We start from the raw sequence: 26,680 nt of genomic DNA, 5'->3' as shown, positions 1-26,680 counted from the left end.
GAGACACATGAGCCAGAGACGCTCCAATGGCAAAATTAATCTCAAAATTAATCTCATTGGTTGAGATAAACCTCAGTGGGCGGAGCAAATATCAAAACGTTTTTATACCTGCTGACGTTTTATATATAAATCTATTTTTTTTTGTCTCATTTGTCCTTTTATTGATTGTTTTGTCTGTCTGAGCTTGTTTGCCGAGAAAGTACCGTACAGTGACAATAAAGTTTTCTAAGTTTCTAACATAGCAGAAAAGTACCTCAGGTCAAAATATATATATATATAAAAATAATAATGATGATAAAAAATGAATAACAATAACTGAGACTGTCCTACCGCTAAAAATGACCCAGTATGCCGTTTGCTCAGTAGCTTATTATGGCCTATAGTTTTGTTTTAAAGTGAAGCGCCCTCTAGTGGTCGTGTAGTGTGGTTTTAAAGGACGACGGTGGGCGGATCCATCCGTCGACACGACCTTCACCCAACCGATCCAAGGTCAAATCCATGCTAGAGCAGTATGCCGTTCGAGGTAATGTTCTAATGTTAGCCGGCTAATATTAGTGAACATTTGCTAATATTAGTTAGCTAATGTTTGGAAACATTGACCCTCACCTTTTCCTGACTTTTACCATTAAGACAAACCTTTCCCTAACCTTAGCAAAAATCTTTCCCTTACCTTAACGAAGTACTTTTAATAGCTAACTCGCTAACTAGCAGGCCAACGTTCATTAGCAAACATTAGCTCGCTGGGTTGTTTGCTCAGAAACGCTCCTGTGGGTCGTATTCAGCAAATGACCTCTGTGGCCGTACGACTGGAGGACCTGTGGATCATTTCCTGATTAACTGCTTGATTCATTAATTAACAGTTTAGGCAGGATTGATACAGGCTAATGTAGCTGGTTTCATCTGTGAGGGTCAGGAAGGCTAATTATGCTAACTTATAACTAACTTAACATGGTTAGGTTTTAGCAGCAATAGACATGTTATCTGTTATTTCCATTGAACTTCAGTCTAACGTCACTCAGCTCGCTGTAAAAACTAATTGGCTAATTGGCTCCGCCCACTGAGGTTTAATTAGCATACTCCACTGGCACTGATCCCAGAGCCAAACCTTAACATTAATAAACTTAACAATACTTTAATACTTTAATACTTAACAGTACTTTAATTTGAAAGGCACCTGATGCACTACTGTAATAACTAGAATAATGTTTGTAAACCTTAAAGTGGAAAATACATGCAGATGCTGTTAGATGAGCAAGTCAGCAGGCAGAAACTCAGAGTGAAGAAAAATGAAAATAAAAATGAAAACGTCACGTGCTGGATCTTTCTGTACGTTAAAAATAAAATAAAAAAATAAAATCAGCTCTTATGTGAACAGTATCCTGATTGTTGTCTTTTCTTGGATCACTTCTGGTGTTTACCACTGTGGCATCAATATTAATAATGTTACTGCTTGTACAACAGTATGCAGCAGACTGGTAAGTACAGTATGGGATGTACACACACACACACACACACACACACACACACACACACACACGTAGAGGAAATGCAGAGCGAACACCATGTGCAGGTGCCTTTGAATGGAGACCTGCTCTCTAAGATTCTCTAATCTAAAGCCTTTCTAATACATCAGTACAATATTCCCCTGCCAGGAGGAGCTGCCAGTCCACCGATAATAATTCCATTTGTCTTGGTTTTTGCGTGGAGAGATTTAACGTCACATGGCCCCGTTTCAGAGGCTTTTCCGGAAATTTTTTTTGAGGAAAGGGCTGAGCTGTAATTCTGAATCCCAGAGAGGCTTCCCGCTCTAAACCTCTTTGCACATTAAAGCAACAGCGGAGTCCCCTCTTACAGAGAGCGGCCTTGTCGTGTTAAAAAAAAACAGGAAACAATGCGGTCAAAGTGCTTGTTGTTGTTTCTAGGGAAGTGATTTATTCTTAGTTTGCTGTCACACTGCAAGCGCCACGCCCCGAGATATCTGATTGGATCATTTCCCATTCCACTGGACGCACCGTGCACTATTCTTTTTTTTTTTTCTTCCCTCTAATGGCTTACCGTGACATTTTAATGGACAATTTCTCCTCAAACGACACTTAAATGAAAGTTACTGGAAGCTAAAACACGAGTTGCCGGGGCATTGTTGGCAGTGCCTTCAAAAGCATTTTATGGGATTACAGTATAATCTTACAGGGCCGCAGTGGAGAGAGTCAGGAGGGAGATGCAGATAGCGCAGCAGGAGCCCCGGAGCTTAGGAGGCGGTGAGCCAATCTGCATAATACATGCAGGGGCGCTTGTATGCCTCTGAATGTGTGCACTTGTGTGTGCATGCATAAAAGAAATGAAATGTTCTGGGGGAAACTTTATTGAACTGCAAAAAAAAAAAAAAAAAAATACATATGCAATGTTTATCAGCCCCAAAAAAATTAATAAAAAACCTCTAACACTTTGCACCACTGAAATTTATTTTATATCTAAATTCTAATATAGCATCAGAGCTGACCCGACATCAGACCTGCTGGTCGTTGCATGAATACATGACCAAACGTTCCATAAAAAAGCATGAACAGCATGAAATGTAAAACGGGACACTCCTGGGGGCATCGCTTCATATTTAATGCATGAGCTTTCAAGTGCCTTTTTGCCCTGCGCACCTATTAATTTCTGACCTTGCTCTGCAGGTGTGTGTGCTACACTTGCATACAGTATGTATCGCCACATGTGCATGTGTGTGTGTGTGTGTGTGTGTTAGAGCAGCACTCACAGGAGAGGTAGGACTTGAGGCTGCCTTTGGTCATGAGTTCGGTGACGATGTAGACCGGCTCTCCTCTGGAGCACAGCGCCAGGAGCTGGATCAGTTTGGGGTGGTGGAGGCTCTTCAGCGCCTGCACCTCCTTCACAAACTCCTCCTGCTTGGTGTCCTCTGGGTGACAGGAGGGGAGACAAAACGTCTGCTGGTCACTTTCATCCTCTTGTTAACTTTCGGTCTCTCCTGACCCTCTCCATCTTACCATCCGTCCAGTAAATAAGTTGCTTTTAGCCTCCTGGGGCTAAAAGTTAAGAGATGAACTGGAGTCCCTCACATTCTCTGTACTTGCATGCAGGAACAAATAACAAGACTTGTTCCTGTTTTTCTGCATTGTCATGATGTGTATGGAGATTTGCTCTGAACAAAGCGTAAGATGAGACCGTGTTGTGGCGACTTTGGGAAACAGGCTGAGATCGGGTCTGGATTGCATCGTCTGACGAGCCACCAAAACAAGACGTGCGGAAATCCAAAACGATGTTCACTAACTGTTATTGCTGAAAAGAATCCGCTCGTGATCACGTGCACAAACGTAGAATTAAAGTAATCACAGCGATCAAGAGAGGACGAGGCGGCGCGCTCACCGTCTCACACACAGGTGAACAGGTGCTTCACGTCAGCCACGAGTATGACCGTGTGAACTAACTCTCTCACAATCACCATGACCGCACAATAATAAATGACATCATCAGAAACACAAATAAACAACAACTATACCAAAATATAAATCAAATACAAAATTCATTCATTCTTTCATGGCTCCTGCATCTACTGTTAATACACTGCAAAAACGCAAAATCTTACCAAGATTATTTGTCTTATTTCAAGTCAAAAATGTCTTATTTCTAGTCAAAATATCTCATTACACTTAAAATAAGACATGATCACCTCAGAGGTAAATTGTTTTTAGACAATTTTCACTTGTTTCAAGTGAAAATTCACTTGAAACAAGTGAAAATTAGCTTGTTTCATTGGCAAAATTTGCCAGTGGAAAAAGTGAAAATTCACTTGAAATAAGTGAAAATTAGCTAGAAACAAGAAACAAATTTTGCCAATGAAACAAGCAAATTTTCACTTGTTTCAAGCAAATTTTCACTTGAAACAAGAGACAATTGTCTAAAAACAAGTTACTTCTGAGGTGATCATGTCTTATTTTAAGTGTAATGAGATATTTTGACTAGAAATAAGACATTTTTGACTTGAAATAAGACAAATAATCTTGGTAAGATTTTGAGTTTTTGCAGTTTAAAGGAGGGTAACCGCACTGTGCCTGCTGAAAGGCAGAGAACACGTGTATTTTTGTAAATTACTCACATTACGTAACAGCACTTTTGAATACACTTGTAAGGGAATTCAGGGAATGTCGTTTCATTACTCGGGTCAGTGCTTCTCGATTTTTTTTTTTTTTTTTTTTTTTTGGCTTATGACCGCTTAAGGCAGGGGTGTCGAGCCACGTGCCGTGGAGGGCCGAGAGGCTGCAGGTTTTCATCCCGACCAAAACCTCCAGCAGGTGTTTCACCGATCGGCCCCTGCTCTCCGCCTGAGGGAGAGGTCATCAGTGAAATCAGCTGCTGGAGTTTTTAGTTGGAATGAAAACCCGCAGCCTCTCGGCCCTCTGTGGCACGTGGCTCGACACCCCTGGCCGAAGGAATGAGCGCCTGTTCAGGTCGCTTCATTTGCTGAATTATCAGAGGAGGCGTCATATTTTTTAAACCACTCGGTATTTCACGAGAAAACTGAAAAAAAGAGCTGCATGTGACAAAGTAATCATGATCATTTTGCATACACTACTCACAAAAAGTTAGGGATATTCGGCTTTCGGGTGAAATTTCAGGATGAACCTAAAATGCATTCTAACCTTTCCAGGTGAACTTAATGTGACCTTCTGTAAACTTTTGAATGCACATGTCCAACTGTTCAATGTTTCAGTACTTTTTGCACAAGTTGCTGTTCTCTAACAAGGAGTTTAACGGCAAAATTCACATCAGGTGTTTGATGCTCCAGCTCATCGAGGTCGTATCATTAGGGAACGGCTGCTGGAGACTGGGGTACCTCAGATGGAGTGGCCTGCACTTTCTCAGACCTGAATCCCATAGAAAACCTATGGGATCAGCTGAGTCACCGTGTAGAGGCTCGGAGCTCTGTACCCCAGAACCTCAATGTCCTGAGGGCCGCCCTTCAAGAAGAGTGGGATGCCATGCCTCAGCAGACAATAAGTCGACTTGTGAACAGCATGAGACGTCGTTGTCAAGCTGTAATTGATGCTCAAGGGCACATGACAAGTTATTGACACTGACATTTTTTGTTGTGGTATATCCACCACTGTTGTTGGCTTTTGTTTCAAGAAATTGTTTGAGATGAGGAAATCACCAGTGTATGCTTCTACTTAAATGCCCTACTTTCATGATATAATATCACTGTAGAGCGACCCTCTGGCGGGACTGGAGTCTCAGAAAAGAACATTTTTGCTGTGCTGCTCTCCACAAGGCACAGCTTCCCAGCATCTGGCCTGTGAGGACCAGCAGGTGTTTGGTCTCTGACAGCTGATGGAAAAACACCTGCTGTGACATCACTGCCTGGGGGCGTGGCCACAGGTGCAGCGTTCACCCTGCAGAGAGCAGTGCAGGAGGAATCTGCTGCCCTTTGACTTTCACAATCTTCATCTCTCTTCCTCCATCATTCCTTCCTTACAGCTCCACTCTGACGTTCACATCATTCCTTCATCCATTCCTCATCTGAACTTTTGAGCACAGCCAGTTTCCTTTGTTCTGTTCCTTCTCGCCACCAGTTTGCTTATTTCCTCCAACTGTCTCAATTTTGTTTTATCGTCTTCCTGACTGTCACATTCCCGCAATTCTCTCTCCACATCTCAAAAGTTCCCTTCACTCCCCGAACTCAAACATTTAACAAACCTCTTCCTCCACCCGTACCTTGTTTGAGCATCTTGATGGCGACTCGGCGGTTCTCGGCGGTCCACACGGCCTCCCACACCTCCCCGAAGTGGCCTTCTCCCAGTTTCTTGCTGAGCCTGAACTCCTCGCGAGGCCTCTCCCACGGCTCCATGTCGTAGAGCTCCCGCTGCACAGAGACGACAGGGGTGCGTTCAGGCAACACAAACATTTTAGAAAAGGTTTACACTACTCCAGTGCTACAAACACCTGTGTGTGTGTGTGTGTGTGTGTGTGTGTGTGTGTGTGTGTGTGTGTGTGTGTGTGTGTCTGAAACAGAAAATGGTTACGTCAGCTCCTGCAGCCCAGATGTAAATAAAAGCTCAACCTGCAGCAAAACTACAGCAAACCTCCTCTGTGGAGTATGAGTGTGCAACTGAGTGACTGAACAGATAAGAGATGAATAAATGAATGAGTGAATGCATGAATGAAAGGGTGAATGAATAAAAAAGAAAGGAAGAAATATCAGGCTTGTTTCATCAATAAATGCCACATGAGATCAGGAATCGCATGACAAATTTATTATCTCAAGCCACATAAACAGTCAGCTGCTACAAAAACGTGTGCTCCAGTGATCAAGTGCCTTGATAAAAATATTCAAAATGAAATGATCATTGAAATGATTTGTTTAAATAATAATAATAATAATAATAAATCACAAAACAATCACAAAACATGAGTAACAGAGAATGGCTGCAGTATAAATACAGTTCTCGTGACGTAAAAATCAACTTGAAGTCTTGAAAAAGCTCCTCGGTCTGAGCTGAAGGGATTCAAGCGCGTCAGGAGGGAGGCGACTGGCTGGTCGACATTCCCGCTGGCTTTGTTCAGCGTTGTTGTTTTGACTCGCAGGAACACGGCAAAGTGACTTTAACCCTCTTTCTGCCTCGTGCATCAAAACCAACAGAGTTACATTCAGGCAGGCAACAGGTCAGAGCCCTTCACACGAAACAGAGTGAAAAAGTGCACTGACTTTGGCATTGAAATGACATAAATGACATGATTTGGTTTGGGCTCTTTAGGCATCTCAGGCTAATTCTTCATAAAAAAGACTTTAGTGCATTTTGTCTCTTCCTCTCCCGTCATCAGATCATCAATTCTTACTGCAAACAGGAGTTATGACGGCATTTTCAAAGGACACCAACTTCAATTTTTGGCTGACAAAATGAACACAGCGGTGCAGAATGCCTCACGCGCTGCACTGAGAGGGACGACCTCGGAGAAAAAACCTCCTCCCTCAACCAAAAACGGACATACACAAGTCATCAAATCCAGACACCACGTTGCAAAAACACCAGCAGCTTATTAGCCAAAGCAATAAATACAAGTTTAAAAAAAAAAAACTTGGTGGAATCACAGTTGTACAATAAGCTCTTGAAATGATAATTGAATTCATAATATCAAAATCAGTGCATGATGATTGTTGTGATTATAAATAATAGCCAGAATATTACAAAATCTAATTTAAAAATGGCTTGATGATTGACAAATCAGTATTAAATGAATAAAAAATAATAATTTGAAAATGAAATGTATAAAAAAGTACAGCATTACTATTGTAAATGACTGTTTGTTTCTCACATGTGATGTGTGTGTGTGTGTGTGTGTGTGTGTGTTCCCATGTGTGTTTATATCTATATTCCTATCTGAATTTGTTGTGTGTGTGTTGACATGTGCTGATGCAGATGAAGCAAATGCGCTGAGTCGACCCTGTTGCTGTGTGTGCATGACCGTGTGTGTGTGTGTGTGTGTTTCTGAGCTGCGTCAGGCTCAGTGTGTCGGCGGCCTCAGACTCACAGCCTCCTCTGGAAGGGAAGAGAGAAGAGGGAGGAATCACTGAGGGACCAGAAACTGATTTCTAATCCAAAACACCACAAATCCACCCGGGAAGTCTCAAACACTTTTTTTTTTTTTTTTTTTTTTTTTTTTTTTTGTCAGCCAAGAACCGCAGTTACCGACTCTTTTTTTTTTCTTACAGTGTCATTATCTGTTGATAACACAAATGCCGTCAGTTCCTCTGACAGAGTGTGTGTCACAGCGAGCCGCCGAGAAACGCCGCTCAGCTCTGCTCTGTAATCTGCTGCCGGGCGCCGAGTCCTCCAAATGATAATCCATGAATAAAGAACACGCCGCTCTGGGGGGTTCAATTATACTGCACTGCAGAGACTGAATATTTAATTGCAGCGCTGCCATGTGATTTTATTCTAAAAATGTTCCAAATATTTATTCTCTTATTAATTACAGTCTCCAAATATATTTGCATTAAAACAGTAATCCATGAATATAAAGCAGAAGGGAGGCGCTCGTTTAATTCTGCTGCCCTGCAACAATAGAAAGTTGATTTTACTGCCGTGCTGCACATTTTTTTTTTACCGTGACAGTGTGTGTTTGAGTTTGTTGTGTTTATGCATCCGTCCTTTATGTTTGTTAGCGTTGTTAGCATCGCTCATTAAAACCAATGGAAACCGCTAGCTACAGCGATCCAGCCTCTAGCCATCAGTGTCTTTTGTTTTCAATGAGAGATGTCAAACACTGTGATGAGTCAAACAATAACATAGCCTAAATTTTAAAATGTTTACGCAGACGATAAAATTAAAATGAGAATTTGTCACTGAACGGCGCCGCAGGCTGCTGTGTTGCTGAAGTGGGAGCAGGACTGTGGCGCTGGTCAGTTTGGTCAAAGATGTGGGACAAAAAATAGGTCAGTGTGTGTGTGTGTGTGTGTTTGTAGATGTGTGTGTGTCTGTCAATATTAGCAGTAAGTGCAGTAAGTGTGTGTTTTGGTGTGACCATGAGTGTGCGTGTGCATGTGTTGGTGGAAAAGTGTTCCAGTTTGTGTGTGAACTTGAATAGGAGACATCATGTGGAATACATAATACATACACACACTGTGAAAACTCAAAATCCTACCGAGAATATTTGTCTTATTTCAAGTCAAAATGTCTTATTTCTAGTCAAAATGTCTCATTACACTTAAAATAAGACGTGATCACCTCTGAAATAACTTGTTTTTAGACAATTTTCACTTGTTTCAAGTGATTTTTAACTTGTTCCACTGGCAAATTTTGCAAATGAAACAAGCTCTGAGGTGATCATGTCTTATTTTAAGTGTAATGAGAAATTTTGACTAGAAATAAGACATTTGGACTTGAAATAAGACAAATATTCTCGGTAGGATTTTGAGTTTTTATAGTGTACACTCACATCATTAACATCAGCCTGTGTGTGTATGTGTGTGTGTGCGTGTGTATCTCAGTGCTCTCATGTGGTATCAAATATAATGACAGACACCCGTTTCCTTCTTGGATGTTTCACATGAACCTCCACAGTTTGATGATGAAGAAACTCTGGCACAACTCTGCCGCCACAGTTACGATGCAACGGTGACCATTAAGCGTTTCGACACAGTGGAAACATCACGTTTCTGCATGCGGAAACAGTGAGAAGGCACTCCAGCTGCTTCTGTAGCGCACGTCTGTAATTTCCCAGACAATCAAACGGAAGTCAAATGGAGTTTCTCACATTTGTTGACCTGCAGGATGTTTGTGACAGCAGCACATGAACGCAACAGTGGGTGGGTTTCCATCCAAATATATCGATTATTTTTGAGCGAATTTTGTCAAAATGCGCAAAAGAAAATGCAAATTTATGCCTGTTTCCATTAGTTTTGTTTGGAGGAGAGTGCGCCGTGAGATGACATCATAAGATAGCGTCTGTGTGTCGACTGAACAACAACAAACACTCAGCTGACACTCAACAGCTGATCAGGGACAGATTCCTGCTGAACTTGTCGGCTCTTGGGAGAAGTCTGCTTACTATTTTGGCAGCGCTAACTTCGTACCGAACCATCCTAAATAAGGAATAAGAGACTAATAATAATAATAATAATAATAATAACTAATAATAACTAATAATAAGACTGTAGCGTAGAAGTGTGACGTGGTATCCGGTCCAGTCATCGTTTATTCACAAAACCTGTTTCCACAGCAAAAAGTCACATTTTCTTTTATCGATACGCTGAGAAATCCACCGCCGCCAAGCGTAAAAACTTTTTTGTGAATTTTCGGCCGTTTTTCGAATTTCTGGCATTTCCATCCAAGTTTTTTTTTTTTTTTTTTTTTTTTTTTTTTTCGCAATTTCTGAAAGTGCAAATAAAAATAGGTGGATGGAAACCCAGCTACTGTCTAGCATCAGACCTTCCCACCAGCACAGTCTGTGTGTGTGTGTGTGTGCTGACCCACCTGCTGGGCGCAGGGCTCCTCCAGCAGGACTCCCAGGCTGCGGGAGTTCTTCTGGTAGTAGGAGATGAGCTCTCCCAGGGTGGCGAAGGAGATTTTGTCGGACACAAAGTAAGCGCCGATGGAGGAGCGCTGGATCCTGAAGTGGTACACCTTCCCCTCGCTCCTGGCTGCGGGGAGGGGGGGGTCGCAGGTTTGGGGGTTAATCACACTGCACATGCACGTGTCAGGTATCTTAAACAAACATCCAGCCTAAAACACACGGACACTCTTTAAAAACAGGGACCGGCACTTCACTGGGGGTGTAAATCACCAGTTTCATCATGATACAATATTATTTTACATCGATTCTTTAGACAATGATACGATATTTTCTGATATCACAAAGTCAGCCACAATACAGTTTTGATTTAATTCAGTTGAGGGGCTGACGATCAATATGTAGCGATATCATTGTACCCATTTAGCACTATGTTATAATACAATGCGAATTTCAAAATAAAGGAGTATTTCTCAGATCAGTATTTCCACTTAGTATCAATTATATTGGATCATAGATCATTAAATTGATATAACGATCCAGATCGATGGATTATTATACCCTTACAATTAGCATCATGTTTTGTTGTTTGATGTATTATTTTTTTATTCTGTAGTTAATGGCACAAAAGTGAATTAAGTTTAATCACTGAGAAATTCCTGAGCTCAGCCACAGTGTGTTTGATGGATATAAAACAGAAGCGCTCGCTGACTAGAAACAATGAAACGGCTGCTTTGTTGGACTCGGTGATTTACTGCGAAGTTAAAGGAAGTTTCAGGGAGAAATCCAGCACAGAAGAGGGAGAGCTCACTTCTTTTCTCCCATCAAACTCCACAGGAGCTGCAGCTGCTCTCTGCTGCATCATGAAAAGCAGAATTACACCCGAAAACTACAAAGAAACACGGCGTTAAGCCGCTGTTTTTACACAGTGTTAATGTGTTTTTGGCTGCATTTTTCCTGTAAGCCTCAATTAAGATCGCTCACAGGCAGGAATAATCTCACCGGTCGGGTCGAGGTGCAGCAAAGCCAAAGAACCACAGAGGTTTTTTTTTTTTTTTTTTTTTTTTTTTTTACACTAATGCTGCATTCAAAACAACTCACAAGAAACAAACAAGCTGCAAGTTGCTAAAAAGAAATGTCAAAGACGTAAGAATGGAATTGTTCTAAAAGTACTTGTCGATGTTTTAACGCATAATTTGATGAGAAATTATGCAATCTGTGAAAAGCTGCAATCACAACACAGCTAGCACGGGTTTTTAACATTACCGACCGTCTCTGCAAAAAAAAAAAATTCCTTTCGACATCCATGAAGTTGGAAATCTCCGGGCTGGAGGTCCGACTGAAGAGTTGTTTAGAACGCATGAATGCCATGAATGAATGAATGAATAAAAAAAAGCAACAACTGCCATTCATATTTTTAATCTATATTTCGTTCAGAGTTCCTCCTTTGGCATTCAAATTTGGCTCTTTGGCTCCGCCCACTGAGGTTTAAAACAGCCAATCAGAGCCTTTCTGCCTCTGCTGAGTGCAAGTTACACTCACCGTACTGCAACACGCATACACACATACACACACACACACACACACACACACAGACAGTCCATGCACAAACACACACACACACACACACACACACAAAAACACATATTAGCCTTCATTCCTACTGCAAGAAGCAATACCTGCGTGTGTGTGTGTGTGTGTGTGTGTGTGTGTGAGAAACAGACAGACAGAAAAGTGTGTAGTTTTTAAATAAATAAATCAGACATAGTGCACAGAGTAACATACAGTGAGTGTGGTGTGTGCTCTCACTTAGGCACACACACACACACACACACACACACACACACACACACACACACACACACACACACACACACACACACACACACACACACTGATCGTCTAACTGCAGTGTTTTCCCCTCTGGGACCTAAAGGACCTTGAGGATGAAGAAAGGGAGGGGGGCACAGAAGAAGGGGGAGAAGGAGAAGGAGAAGGAGAAGGAGGGCTGGACAGAGCGAGAAAATGAGAAAAAAAAAAAAAAAAAACAAATGCATGGGGCAGATGATTTGAGGATGGAGGGCCGGAGAGAAAAAATGTGTCAGAGGAACCTGTGGGCGGAGAAGGTGGTGACGGTCTGGACGCGAGGAAAGAGGAGGGGATAAAGGGACGAATAAGACAGTCATGAGGAGCGGAGAGAGCGACGGGCTGCAGGAGCGAAGGCAAGAGAGGGAACGGGACGGGCGAGAGAGAGAGAGAGAGAGAGCAGAAATAGAAGCTTCACGGTCACAAATCATAAATCTCCCAGCAGCGAGCACAGCTGGCACCGCCGCAGACGTCCATTAGAGAATTAGCCGCGTGCAAGAAACATCTAAATATGCAGCGAGCAGGCGGGGGAAAGCTGTTACAGTACACATCTTCAGGTTTATATGAGGAACACTGCAAAAAGTCAAAATCTTACCAAGAGTATTTGTCTTATTTCAAGTCAAAATGTCTTATTTCTAGTCAAAATATCTCATTACACTTAAAATAAGACATGATCACCTCAGAAGTAACTTGTTTTTAGACAATTTTCACTTGTTTCAAGTGAAAATTTGCTTGAAACAAGTTAAAATTAGCTTGAAACAAGAAACAAATTCTGCCAATGGAACAAGCAAATTTTCACTTGTTCACTTGTGTCACAAGAAAAAATTTGCTTGTTCACTTGGCAGAATTTGTTTCTTGTTTCAAGTAAATTTTCACTTGAAACAAGTTACTTCTGAGCTGATCATGTCTTATTTTAAGTGTAATGAGACATTTTACTAGAAATAAGACATTTTTGACTTGAAATAAGACAAATAATCTTGGTAAGATTTTGACTTTTTGCAGTGAAGGAAACGGTGTTACACTCTCAGTTTGACAAAATCTGCTCCGTTTTATGACCGGCAGATCTGATTTGTAGGTTTGGAAAAGTGTGAGTGATAAAAAAAAAAAAAAAAGCATTCAATTTGGATTTATTTACATTTAACAGTTGCCATTTTTGAGACTCTTCCAACTTATTTACCTCGTAGTTGGATATATATGAGCTTTCAGAAAAATACAGGGTTCCTTTTTGGATGTTGGTGTTAAAGTTATTTACAAATCAGAGGCAAAAACCATAGGACGTGAAACTGGGATCAGATGGATAGATAGATAGATAGATAGATAGATAGATAGATAGATAGATAGATACTTTATTCATCCCGCAGGAAATTCGCAGTTTTCCAGCAGTATCCACAGATTACAGATTAAATAAATCAATAAAAAAAAAGATAAAAAATAAATAAATAAATAAATAAATAAAGAGGCGGGAGGAAAGGTAAAGGAGAGAAAATTGCAGTTTCTCCAACTAGAAATGAGAAACCACTGTGAATTTAGCCAAAAAAAAAAAAATTAAGTTCAGTTTTATGATGGGCAGAGATGGTTTGTGGCATGCATGATAAAAGTAGTGCTGTGGGTGTGACTGATATGAGGCTGCCATTTTCCAGATCCTTTATCATATTTATGTTTAGTCGGATACATTTTCAGATGAAATACACGATTCCTTCTTCTATTTATTTATGTTGGATGTTGATGTGAATGATGCACTGTGGTGAAACGGGTTGCGGTCAAAAACCAGCGCAGAAAAGAAACATATTTATTTCATACATTCATGCAACTACAAGTTTAGATTTAGATTGTAAGTTTATGAAACGCAATGAGCTCCTGTCAGCAGCTGGCGACCTCCAACATGGCTGCCAGAGAGCACATTACGTCAGCCAGAGAGCCTTTTACTGCAGGAGGTGGAGGAGGAAGGAGCCAAACGGAGAGAGGGACACAGATCTGATTAAAGACATTAAGGTGGCAGTGGCCGGAGACCTTGGAGGACTGAAGGGTAATGGACAGAGAGGAGGACGGAGGGGGGAGGGAGGACGGAGGGAGGAGGGAGGGGGGGATAACAAGGTTTCTGGACCGTCTGGAGTCATGCTGCGTTCGCTGTCCTGGGAACGTAGAGGCGTTCCAGGTCCCGTCAGGAAACGTGTTCTCGAACGCTCCTCCCACGCAGAGCCGCCACCGGGGAAAAGTGAAAACTGTCATATTTAATTTGAGGAGTGCAGAACGATGGGCCGAGCGCTCGGCCTCCGGTCGTCCTGACAGCTTCACACTCGGCGCTGCACCTCCTCAGGTCCTCAGCAGTGAACCGCCGAGGGTGAAGCTGATTGGCCGAACGCTCGTCGAGAAAATTGAAGGACAGACGGGACGGAGATTCTTTCCATTTCGGTTCGAGAAGATGAAGAGTACGCTGTGGATTTCATGGGCTGAAATCAACCTGGAGCGGTTAACAGCTGGAGAGAGATTGAGAAAGTGTGTGTGTGTGTGTGTCTGAGTGTGTGTGTGTGTGTGAGTGAGTGTGTGTGTGTGAAGTTATCTTAGTGCCCTGGCTGCCCTCCTGCTGTGTGCAGAGTGGGAGTGTTTGTCCTTCCTTCGTCTTTCCTGCACTGCCCCCGCCCCGCTGCACCGGCCTCCATTAAACCACGTGTGTGTGTGTGTGTGTGTGTGTGTGTGTGTGTGTTTGCTTCGATTTTCTACACGACTGTTGATCTGATCGACCTCAGAGTGGACGCGGCGCTCCTGAGGGTCCTGATCAGAAGAGCCATGCAGATTCCTCCGTTGTGTGGTTTCACTTTGGGCAGGTGCAGGTTTAAGGCTGCGGGCTGTAGCACACACACACACACACACACACACACACACACACACACACACACACTGAACATGCTAAAAATGACCAAGTGCAGCTCTCGGGAACCGGGAGGCTCAAACTGGGCACTTCCCAGCTCCAAGGACGTTTCAAATGCAGGATAACGTTCCAGTTTGAACATTCCTGAATATTCCCGGGGAGCATCAGCCTTCACCACATCGCACGCTGACGTCCCGCTCAGGTGCTGCTGCTGCACATTTCTGAGGCTTAATTGGAAATCTCATGTCGGGTATCCAACCGTGGACGAACGTTCGGCTGGCAGCTTCTCAGCGAGGCCGCGTGCCGCCCGCTCTGCTCATGTGGCCGTCGCTCTGTCGCTCCGTCGCTCCGTCCACCCAATCACACGCTGGGACTCCCGGAGCCCCAAAGTTATTACTCTGCCATCCGTTTTTCCCCGTGATGAGCTGCGGGGGGGCGTCACATGGGCCGCTTTATTTATTTTGTTGAATCCGACCTGTTATTGCTGTCATTTACTTTGCATGGCGTGCAGCTTCAGCGCTGTAAGTCAGCACGCACGACACAAACACGCAGCGTGACCTCTGTCTGCTCTCATTCGGTCTGGAAACACACGCTCCTGATCAAAATTTTTAAGACCCGTTGAAAAATTGCAACAATTTACATTTTGCACTGCTGGATCTTAAGAAGGTTCTAAGTAGAGCTTCAAAATGCAAAAAGAAGAAATGGGAGCTGATTCATCAACTGATCAAAAGTTTTTTTGCCTTCAGGAGGTCATGACAGTGTGGATACCTGACAGAAAATGACACTGAATCCACATTTTTGCAAAGATTTGGGCTTTTAACCCCCTGAACCCCAAACCCGCCAGCGGGATAGAAAGACATGCATTTTTTAAAAGATCGCCAAAATTCAACCGTTTATCATAGCTGGAAGCTTTAAAAACCTATTTTTTCGTCGGAATTTGAATTTTCCCTGAATGCAACATGTCCGACTTCGGTTTAGCGGTAGAAAAAAGGACGAAACTAAGGCTAAAAAAGTGATTTTTCATTCAAATCATTTTATTATACATGCTTCATTCAACAATTCACCAAAAAATAGTTGTTTACTCAATCCAGATCATTCAAAAAACAGAAAATTCTGCGGTCTTCAGCCGATCTGAGACATCTTGATTGATTCAGGTGAGCCCAACAGTCGTGTGACAAAAATTCACTGAATTTCAGCGTGTAGGCAGCAGTAGTAACATGGAAGGGCACATGGCAGTAAAAACGCCTAAGTTTATACAGGTTGGAAAAATGTTAATATTTCAGGAAATAAATCATGTAAAGCCATAATTTTTTTTCCTGGATCAGTGACACTTGTGGGCACCTGAAAAAATGTTCTGTACATTTATTCCAGGTTTTCTCGATTTTTGTAAAATAAATTATCCAAAAAAATAAGTTTGCCCTTTTTATTTTTTTTATTATTTATGGCACTATAACTCTTTCATACTGTGTGAAAGACATTTTTGAATGGCTTCAGGTGATAGCCACAGCTGTGCTGTTTCCATAGAGGTGCAGCAAAAACAAGCCCACAGTGAGCCAAAATGTGAGGGGAGCAGAAAACACCCCAAAACTGCTTGGGGTTCAGAGGGTTAAAGAGCATATTGCAGGTTGGAGACCCCAGTGAATCAATGTGTAGGAAATGATGTGGGAACTGAATTTTCAGAATTTTACACAAACACAATAATTTACCATGATGATGATAAATAAATGCCATGTAAAACTACTGAAAACAGACCAACTCATTAGACCAAGACCGCTCAGACTCACTACCACCTACTGCTGCGCACTGAGCTGGAGCAGAGCTGAGGAGACCGACTCCCTCTTGTTACGTCATGTGACGCCATGTTGAGAAACAGAGCGTTTTTAGGCGCTTTGCTCAAAACGGCCACTTTTTCCTCTGAATATGTGCCCTAATATCTTGTAAAACATATGAAATCCTGCATTAACCTGTCACATGGTCATATTCACACAATGTTAAGTATAAATTTTGTAAAAAAATTTAACCTGCAATATGCTCTTTAAAGGCTGTGGTCTTAAACTTTTGATCAGCTGATGAACAGCCTGTTTCAGTTTAATGGTTGTTTGCAATAAATAGCTTACTCAATTTTTTTTTTTTTTTTTTGTCTCAATCTCATTTCTTCTTTTTGCATTTTGAAGCTCTACTTAGAACCTTCTTAAGATCCAACAGTGCAAAATGTAAATTGCAAATTTTCAACTGGTCTTAAAATTTTGAGCAGGAGTGTAATTCTTGTGGATTTTTTTTTCAGTGAATATAATTTTAGTGTAATATAACAAAAGGAGTACCCAGTTTTAGACGAGGTGTTATAGCCACAGTGGTCATAAGCTTGTCATTTTCAGTAAAATAATTAATTTTTTTTTTTTTTTAGATATGGCTCTTTTATTGGAATAAAGGGTTTGGAAGTGAATTGGGCCTTTTTTATCCACTGACTGCATTGTTACGGCTCGCAATGGATTCAGATTAACAGCCGAGAATTAATTATGGATACCTCAGACGATCGGCGGGCTCACGAGGCCTGACATCAGCAGAAATCCAGCCGTGAGGACGAATGAGAGCGAGCGACCTTTACTTCTCAACCTGAACTATCTTTAGTGCGGCTGATGATGTCGTGTCACGTCTCCGTGTTCCCATCTCCGACCTCATTCACAAAACCAAACCTTGAACGCGCTCCAGCATTCCTGAGAAGCTGGCAGCACACACACACACCAGGAAGTGCAATAACACAAATCAGCAGCTCGATACAGACTGAAGACCAAAATAATAAATAATAACCCCCCCCGGGGCCTTTCTTTTGTTTTCATCCTTGACAATCTCTAAATGTAGGAGAATGTTTTTTGAATTCAGCGTTTCTTTTTTTCCGTGTTTACTCCTTCAGAAAACAGCACAAACAAACCAAGAGGAAATGAATTTTGCATCATCAGAGCTGTCGTGGGAGTCTGAGGACGAGAGACAGACGAGTGGTGAGACAGAGGAAGGAGGTGAGGAAGAGAAGGAGATCAGTATGAGATGGACAGATGGATGGACGGATGGATGGAGGAGTGACAGGCTCTTACCAGAGATGGTGTACTCGTCACTGTGGCTCTCGCTGATGCGCACCAGGAAGGAGCCATCTTTGTTTTGGGCAGCCAGCAGCAGCTTCTCAGCTTTCACGCGGTTTATGTTCCCATAGTACCACCTGCACAGAGAGAGAGAGCGGCAAACACACACATGGACGGACGGAAACACACACAGGAAAGACGATGCAGCGGGTCACAGAGATCAGACGGTCGACGGAGGGATGAGACACAAAGGACAGGAGAAGGAAAGACAAATGAACAGGTAGAGACACAAGTGAGTGAAGAAATGGACCGTGTGGACAAAGAGAGAAAGACAGGAAAAAGGGATTTATTTAGGAGGTCGACATAAATAAGCAACCACACACAGAAGCAGAATGTGCACACACACACACACACACACACAGTCACATTTTGCACGTGGACAATCACCGACTCAAATTGAATCAAAAGTAAATGTTGGAAAGTTTGCAGTGACACACTTTGAGCTTTAGTCCCACAGAAGGGAGCCTGAAGGTTTCTGCAAGTTCAATTGAACACATTTTGGACCTCTTTACTGCCAGTGAGTGGGAAAAAAAAAAAAAAAAAAAGGACAATTCTGCCACAAAAATAAACTGAAGCCAGTCGAGTATTGGAAGATGAGTCTGTGTGCGGAGGTCGGCTTCTCTCTAAACGTTGGGCTTCAAGAAAACGTTTCTGCAGCATCAAAAGCGTCTTGCAGCTGTTTGGGTCTGACACGTGTAAACTGTGTGAGAGCTTCAGGGCCTGGGAGATACTGTAGGACTTTTCATGGAGAAAATACAACAGCAGCTCGTCTCACAGTCTCTCTCTTCCTCTGCTCTGTTTGTGGGGATGCTGCCTGTCTGTCTGCTGCATGTCTGTCTGCTGCATGGAGGACGCTTCAGTGTGTGAGGTCAGCAGCCTGGCTCTGTACCTGTGTCCTGCTACACCTGGTCCACCTGCTGCACCTGGTCCTGCTGCACCTGGTCCTGCTGCACCTGCTCCTGCTGCACCTGGTCCTGCTCCTGCTGTACCTGGTTCTGCTGCACCTGGTCCTGCTGCACCTGGTCCTGCTGCACCTGGTCCACCTGCTACACCTGGTCCTGCTGCACCTGGTCCTTCTGCACCTGGTCCTGCTCCTGCTGTACCTGGTTCTGCTGCACCTGGTCCTGCTGCACCTGGTCCTGCTGCACCTGGTCCTGCTGCACCTGGTCCTGTTCCCTCTGCTCTACCCAGTCCCGCTCTACCTGGTCCTGTTCTACCTGGTCCTGTTCTACCTGGTCTTGCTCCTCCTGCTGTATCTGGTCTTGTTGCACCTGGTCCTGCTCCCCCTGCTCTACCTGGTCCTGTTCTACCTGGTCTTGCTCCCCCTGCTCTACCTGGTCCTGTTGTACCTGGTCCTGCTCCCTCTGCTCTACCTGGTCCTGTTGTACCTGGTCCTGCTCCCCCTGCTTTACCTGGTCCTGTTGTACCTGGTCCTGCTCCCCCTGCTCTACCTGGTCCTGTTCTACCTGGTCCTGCTCCCCCTGCTGTATCTGGTCTTGTTGTACCTGGTCCTGCTCCCCCTGCTGTACCTGGTCCTGCTGCACCTGGTCCTGTTCCCTCTGCTCTACCCAGTCCCACTCTACCTGGTTCTGCTGTACCTGGTCTTGCTGTACCTGGTCTTACTCCCCCTGCTCTACCTGGTCCTGTTGTACCTGGTCCTGCTCCCCCTGCTGTATCTGGTCTTGCTGTACCTGGTCTTACTCCCCCTGCTGTATCTGGTCTTGTTGTACCTGGTCCTGGTCCCTCTGCATGGCCCTGCTTAATGCTGCACCTTCCTCGGCCATTAGCTTTGCTGCATTAATGCATTTATGTACTTGGTGTTTTTTCCATAAGTCCTGGCACTCACTAATGTTCCTCCTGCTGCTTCCGTCGTCATGTTGTCTGCTCGTGTATTTTCTTTTGCATTATGACTGTAATATTTGTAATTTGCTCGCTGGGTCGATGCTTGTTTCCCACCTGTCTGGCCAGGAGAGGACTCTCCTCTCTCTGTGGTCCTTCTCAACGTTTCTTCCATTCTTCCCCTGTTTCCTCAGAGGGTTTGGGGGGAGTTTTCTCTCGTCCTCTATGAGAACTGAGTCGGGGGGTGCCGTCCTGTTTTGTTCAGTGTAAAACTTACAGGCATGTAAAGCCCGTTGAGACTGGAAACAGTGATATTGGGCTTTAAGTAAACTTGAACTTGCTTTGTATACAAAATAATTGACAAGTAATAGTTTTATTTTTTCCTGTTTCCACATGATTAGTATTCAGGTTTTATATTCATTCATATTACCTACGTTACTTTTTTGTGTTACCTTTTATTACTTTGCCCGCAGCCTTTCCTGTAGTTTCCTAATTTTCCTCCAGGTGATCAACATAAAGTACAGTCAGCCTGTATTGTAATAAATGTCAAGAATGATTGGAATTGAAAACAGGAAGTGTAAGCTCAAGCGTTGGAGTCATCGTCAGTGTAAAAACCTGCAGATCACAAAGGAGAAGTTTGCCTCGAGCTCTTTCTGTCAGACGGCGCTGCGGGCCTCTGACACAGAGCCCATCCCTAATCCTAATTTTAACCTGAACCTTTTTCCTGACAGAATATCTGACAGAACGCGCCTGAGGCAGAATTTGCTCGCTGCCGTGGTCCTAAACAAGACTGATAAATGATAAACGGCGTATAAATGATGGGAAATTAGTAATGACTTGTTGAAATAGGATGTTAAGTGCAGATTGGCCCTGCCTGCTGACGTGGATATTAGAAACGCACCCGTATTTACTTTTATTATCTGGGCTGGGCAGGTCAGGTTTCACTGAAACCACCTCGCAGCAGCTTCTGAGGAACCATCAAGACTCTGCAGAGGAGAGGAGACCTCGTTTCCATTGAAAACATTATCGTGGGGAAGATTCTAGTGATACCACAGGAGATGAAAACACCAGACAGCAGGATGAGGTTACTGCTCACCGCCAAACACAAGGAACACACCGTGTGTCTGGATGGAAATAATATAGTTATTATTTTAGAGGGCAGAAATCACGAGGCCTTTTATATTTTTGTCCGTCCACGAAATACCACGAAATAATTATTGTAATGAAACCTTTAATTCTAAAACTTTTGTCCTAACACTCACACACACACTCACACACACACACACAAGAAGTTTCAAACATAACCAAGTTTTTCTAGCCCAAAGGGTATCACTTAACTAACTTTATTACTTTTTTTTAATATCATTTATTTAGGTTTGTCTGTTTTCTTTCCCTTACATTTATTGTAAAAACACATGGAGCAGCATATTTTGTGTGAATGCTGCCCTGCAAATAAAATGTACTGTTATTTGTTTGATATTGCTGAATTACTGAAGTGTGGCATTTTAGTAGGAAATGTTTGTCTTGGAAAGAACTACGCCAGTGCTGTGATAATGAAAGAAAGCTAAAGATCATTTTGTGCCAAAACATAATAAAAACTATGACGTCCTACGAGAATATTAATACACTCAAAAGAGCACCGTCTTTATAGACTCATAGCTGTCTGCTGAGAACACTGTTAAAGCCCAATAGGAATATTAAAGGCCCAGTGATTTGTCTTTATGAGTCACTACAAAACTGCCACAGATGTGCTTTGAATCTAAACTCCATTTTCCAGGCACATTCCAGTCACTTGAGGAAGAATCTGGGCTGTTTTTGCAGCTTCTGCTTCCTGTGATGTGCCAGAGGAGAAACACTATCCCCTGCTCTTTGTCCCTCCCTACAAAAGGTGTTTTTCAGAGGCGGAGTGAGGACATGAGGCGGACAGACGGTCTGCACACACTGTCACGTCCACTTGAACACGCAGAGAGCAGCTTGTAAAGCTTTGCCGAGTAAAACAATCACCCCTCAGGCTCCATAAAATAATGTTGTGGATATTAAAATTAAACAGCGGTTCAAATTCAGGGGTTTTCCTCGGGGGTGTCAAACCTCCCTGTAAAGAGGCAGGCTGCCATTCATTCATTACTGTGCACAGGGAAGTCAGGGTTACTGCACTTCAGCCTGGAAGTCAGTCCAATTTTGATCCGTTTTTTTTTTTTTTTTTGGATTATAGAGGAGGGAATAGACAAGCAGAATTCAATATTATTCACACTGGGGGAGGATTTGGGATTATGTCACTCTCTAAGATGATATTTGGTGCACAGTGGCTCTGATATTTCAATCACATAGTCAGTTATTGCTCCACTTTGAATAAAACAGGATTTGTCATCCTCTCAGCCTTATGACTTTTGATAATGAAATGTCAAAACCGACATTTAAATCAATTCGGGGCTTTTTGAGACATCTCAGCTGTCAGAAAGTCGTGCACCCCACGCTGCTCTACCTGTCTGCCTGTCTTTGTAAACGTTTTTTTTTTTATTATTATTTTTGTGGCATTCATGCTCCTACCCAGTGAGAGCTACCGCGACAGAAACAGCAGAGGAAAGTTAAATCCCCAGATTATTAAACACTGAAAATCACCACAACACCTTGAATGATCGTGCACAGGAGAAAAGCTGGGAAATGAACGCAGAGTATCCGGTGTCTCACACACTCACTTGTGTTTGGCGAACTCGTCCTGCAGCAGAGCCACATAGTTGGCAGGGATCAGCCCGGACTCCAGAGACCCGGTCAGCTTCTTGGCCAGGACGTACTCCCCCCGTTTCTCGATCACCGACAGCTTGTCCCCCTCCTTCACCGTCAGCTCGTCGTCGCTCCGGGCCTCGAAGTCGAACAGCGCCGCGTACAGCTGCACCGGCCGCTTCTTGGGCGCCGGGACGCGGATGTCGCCCGAAACGGTCCGGATCTCGGCCGGAGCCTCCGCGCCGGGGTTCGCGATGACCCGGCTGCTGTTGGTGATGTTGGGGTAGCGGAAGTCTGGCCATATGCAGTCCCACAGCCGGTTTAAACACGGCATACACCTGCGACAGCAGCCCTCCATCCCGGATCATGAAGGACCGCGGCTGCAGCTTTTATTCTAAGGTTTATTCTAACGCCGATCGAAAGGCAATAGGACGCGCCTCGGGGTTAAACACAGGCCTGCTACGGTCTAAAGTGGCCAGTCGTGCAACCTCGCTTTCCTCTCTCTGCCTCTCGCTGAAAGCATAATGCACCGCCAGCAATAGTTGGGTAGATTAGCCGGAGGAACCGGTTTTTTCGCTGTGAGATCATGGATCAGAGCTCCGCGGCTGCAGTGCGCACGGCGGCCGTGGGAATGCGGAAACGGGAGTGGAGGCCATCCAACTCGGATCGGTTCCCTGAAAAGACTCGGCGGCGACCCAAGATGAGCCGAGACCGGGATCATGGTCCCGGAGACCTGCGGGAAGAATGCTAATCCATGATAATCTGACGGAAGTTCAGAGCGTGTTTTCGTTGTTGTTGTTGACATTCAGGTGTGAAGCCGAGAGGAGGAAAAAAAAAAGGGTCGCTGCAGGTGAAGCTGCACGATGCGTAAAAGTTTTTGGTTTGTTTGGCGCTCCGCACATCTCCTGCTGCTGAGACACCTGGGTACTGAACGGGAGGCGGATACTGAGAGAGAAGTGTGTGTGTGTGTGTGTGTGTGTGTGTGTGTGTGTGTGTGTGTGTGTGTGTGTGTGTGTGTGTGTGTGTGTGTGTGTGTGTGTGTGTGTGTGTGTGTGTGTGTGTGTGTGAGGGAGAGGGGGAGAGGGAGAGAGAGAGAGAAAAAAAAGAAAGGAGAGTGTGTATTTGTGTGTGAGAGCGAGAGGCTGTGTATATATATATATATATATATATATAGAGAGAGAGAGAGAGAGAGAGAGAGAGAGAGAGAGAGTGAGTGAGTGTGTGTGTGTGTAAAAGGTCACTTTGGTTAGGTAAACGATGGAGTCTGTTTGCTCAACAGTAGTTTCTACCAACATGTTAGTTCTATTCTGGTCTATTGTATTGTATTGTATTCTATACATACGTGCAGCACACGCCTCGTCCTTATTCAGATCTTTATTTGAACTCTGACCTGTGACCCCCCAAACTGTTTTCACCGCTTCACTCTGAATATTTTGGCAACAAAAACCTTCACTGTTTGCCATTAAAGTCAACCTGAACTGACATATCACCTCTGCAGTGCTTTCAGCTTCATGGATATTATGAACTTCCCAGTTTGAATGATAAAAAAACAATAAAACTGAACGCCTGAAACACCAGATTTTTCCTTTTTTCCTCTAATTTGGGCTGCAGCGTTTAAACATGTTTTAATATTTCCTTTCACACACAGCCAGAGGCGGCCGGTGTGCCTGCTGCTGGTGATGTAATGAGTGCAGGCTGGTCTCATATGAACGGATCCATGATCAGCACGTCGACACGGCCCAGCAGTGTGTGTGTGTGTGTGTGTGTGTGTGTGCACTTGTGTTTGAATAAAACAACCTTCACACAGCACAAAGGCAGCGAAGGAAACATGTTGACTGACTTTCATGAGCACCGGGGCCAATCTGTGCCGTTTTTGTGACCATTTTCAAAATCCTCCTATCATATGATGGAGTTAAAACAAGCACACACACACACACACACACACACACACACACACACACACCTGTATGTTGTAGTCCCATCTCTTACACACATATACCCCCAGTGGCAGCCTTTGTAAAAAAAGGAAAAAAAAACACAGCACCTCTGTTCATTTGTCCTGCAGACAAATAGGAGCTCCGGTGAAGTAAATCACAACACCGTCATCCCAAAATAGCCGGTGGAGCTCAGAGAGCAGCACACACTCATGATACATTTATAAGAGTCAGAATATCTGAGGCTGTTTTTTTTTTTTTTTTTTTTTTTCCCCTTTGAAGCTTTTCTTGTAAAAATACACTCCTGCATCACAGGCTGCAGCTGAGAGGACAGGAGAGGCACGAGCATCCACAACAAAACAAAACAAAACAAAACAAAACAAAACAAAACAAAACAAAACAAAACAAAACAAAACAAAACAAAACAAAACAAAACAAAACAAAACAAAACAACAGTGTGTGTAAACATCAGGCAGCTCTCCGTCCAGAAGAAGCCGGACACACCAGCAGTGTTTCAACCTGCAGCTGAAAGATTTTTTTTAATCATCCTTCTTACCAGTCACTAAAAAAACTATTACATTTTGTGTTTTTTTAATTGAGTTGATTTTTTGTGTAGTCATCATTTTTGAATTTTTTTTTTTTTTTTAAAGCCAGTGGATTTACTTTTATTTTTAAGTCAGTCCATTTCTGCTTGAGTTTTGTCCTTCACTCCATTTTAAATCAGATCCATTACAGAGAGCAAGTGATCAATGACGGACTGTGGAACCTTTCACAATAAAAGCTCAGTCAGCAAAGATGAGAGGAGGAACCTGCTTTTGCTTTGTTGGTTCTGCTTTTTTTTTTTTTTTTTTTTGTCATTTCCAAATTCCACAATAAAAGCTGCACCTGCAGATGGTGGATGGAGGTGAGAAACATTTAGACTAGATGGGGAATGTGTAAGTTTGCAAAAAGCAGAGAAAATATCAGTGAGTTGGCCTGACAACGAGAACCATGTGGACTTATATTATGTCAGTTGAGTCTACAGGGTCCTCACTTCAGTTGAGCGTAATGCCCCTTTAAAAGCATGCAGTGTGCAGCGTGTTCTCTCCTCCTTTTCTAACTGCATGGAAAAGATCCCAGCGAACACAGTTACTGTTTGGAAAAAGGAGCTCAGTCACTTTTACTGCCAGGACATTTGACATGAGACACTTTGGACTTTTACTGCAGGACATTTTTACTGCAATACTTCTACTTCTACTGCAGTCAAATACCAGCAGAGGAACAGTACTTCTACTTCTACTGCAGTCACATACCAGCAGAGGAACAGTACTTCTACTTCTACTGCAGTCACATACCAGCAGAGGAACAGTACTTCTACTTCTACTGCAGTCACATACCAGCAGAGGAGCAGTACTTCTACTTCTACTGCAGTCACATACCAGCAGAGGAACAGTACTTCTACTTCTACTGCAGTCACATACCAGCAGAGGAACAGTACTTCTACTTCTACTGCAGTCACATACCAGCAGAGGAACAGTACTTCTACTTCTACTGCAGTCACATACCAGCAGAGGAACAGTACTTCTACTTCTACTGCAGTCACATACCAGCAGAGGAACAGTACTTCTACTTCTACTGCAGTCACATACCAGCAGAGGAACAGTACTTCTACTGCTACTGCAGTCACATACCAGCAGAGGAACAGTACTTCTACTTCTACTGCAGTCACATACCAGCAGAGGAACAGTACTTCTACTGCAGTCACATACCAGCAGAGGAACAGTACTTCTACTGCTACTGCAGTCACATACCAGCAGAGGAACAGTACTTCTACTGGAGTAGCAGGTTGTGGTTCTTCGTCTTTGTCTCTTTAACTCGCGGTGGAACTGATTTACTTGGGAAAACAAAACTCTGAAGTGTCTCCCAGCCAAATGAACTGTTTCTTGTACCTTCCAAGGTATTAAAAAATATTTTCCCAAACAATATCTTTTGGGGATAAAGCAAAAAAAGAGCAGTAAAAAGTGTTGTGTGTATAAAGTGTATAAAGTGTTGTGTGTATATTTACTGTGAATTTGGACATTGCCCACATCTATGCACATTGTATACATCGATGCACACTGGTTTTATTGGCTTTTTATCATCTATTTATCATCTGGGTGCTATTTATTTATTTATTTATCATCTGTTTATACTGTAAATTTGCACATTGCCCTCATCTATGCACATTGTATACATCGATGCACACTGGTTTTATTGGTTTTTTTGCACATTGGGTACTTAGATCTTGAGATCTCGAGGTTCATCTTTTA

The 26,680-nt window shown here is 43.2% G+C and overlaps 1 protein-coding gene across 1 annotated transcript in view; it reads right to left on the bottom strand.

Moving 5' to 3' along the window:
- Positions 1 to 23,415, bottom strand: part of srms (src-related kinase lacking C-terminal regulatory tyrosine and N-terminal myristylation sites) — a 29,501-nt gene extending 6,086 nt beyond the window's left edge. The window contains exons 1-5 of the mRNA XM_030055527.1: positions 22,434 to 23,415; positions 17,854 to 17,975; positions 9,993 to 10,159; positions 5,734 to 5,881; positions 2,762 to 2,920 (exon numbers count right to left, since the gene is read on the bottom strand). Coding sequence (XP_029911387.1) covers positions 2,762 to 2,920; positions 5,734 to 5,881; positions 9,993 to 10,159; positions 17,854 to 17,975; positions 22,434 to 22,816 — 979 coding nt within the window. The 5' untranslated portion in view covers positions 22,817 to 23,415. The remainder of the gene's footprint in view (positions 1 to 2,761; positions 2,921 to 5,733; positions 5,882 to 9,992; positions 10,160 to 17,853; positions 17,976 to 22,433) is intronic.
- Between the last annotated feature and the right edge of the window lie 3,265 nt (positions 23,416 to 26,680).

Source organism: Myripristis murdjan, chromosome 7 (assembly GCF_902150065.1).
Source record: "Myripristis murdjan chromosome 7, fMyrMur1.1, whole genome shotgun sequence".
In the NCBI taxonomy this organism is placed as follows: Eukaryota; Metazoa; Chordata; class Actinopteri; order Holocentriformes; family Holocentridae; genus Myripristis; species Myripristis murdjan.
This window is presented reverse-complemented; position numbering and strand designations above follow the sequence as displayed.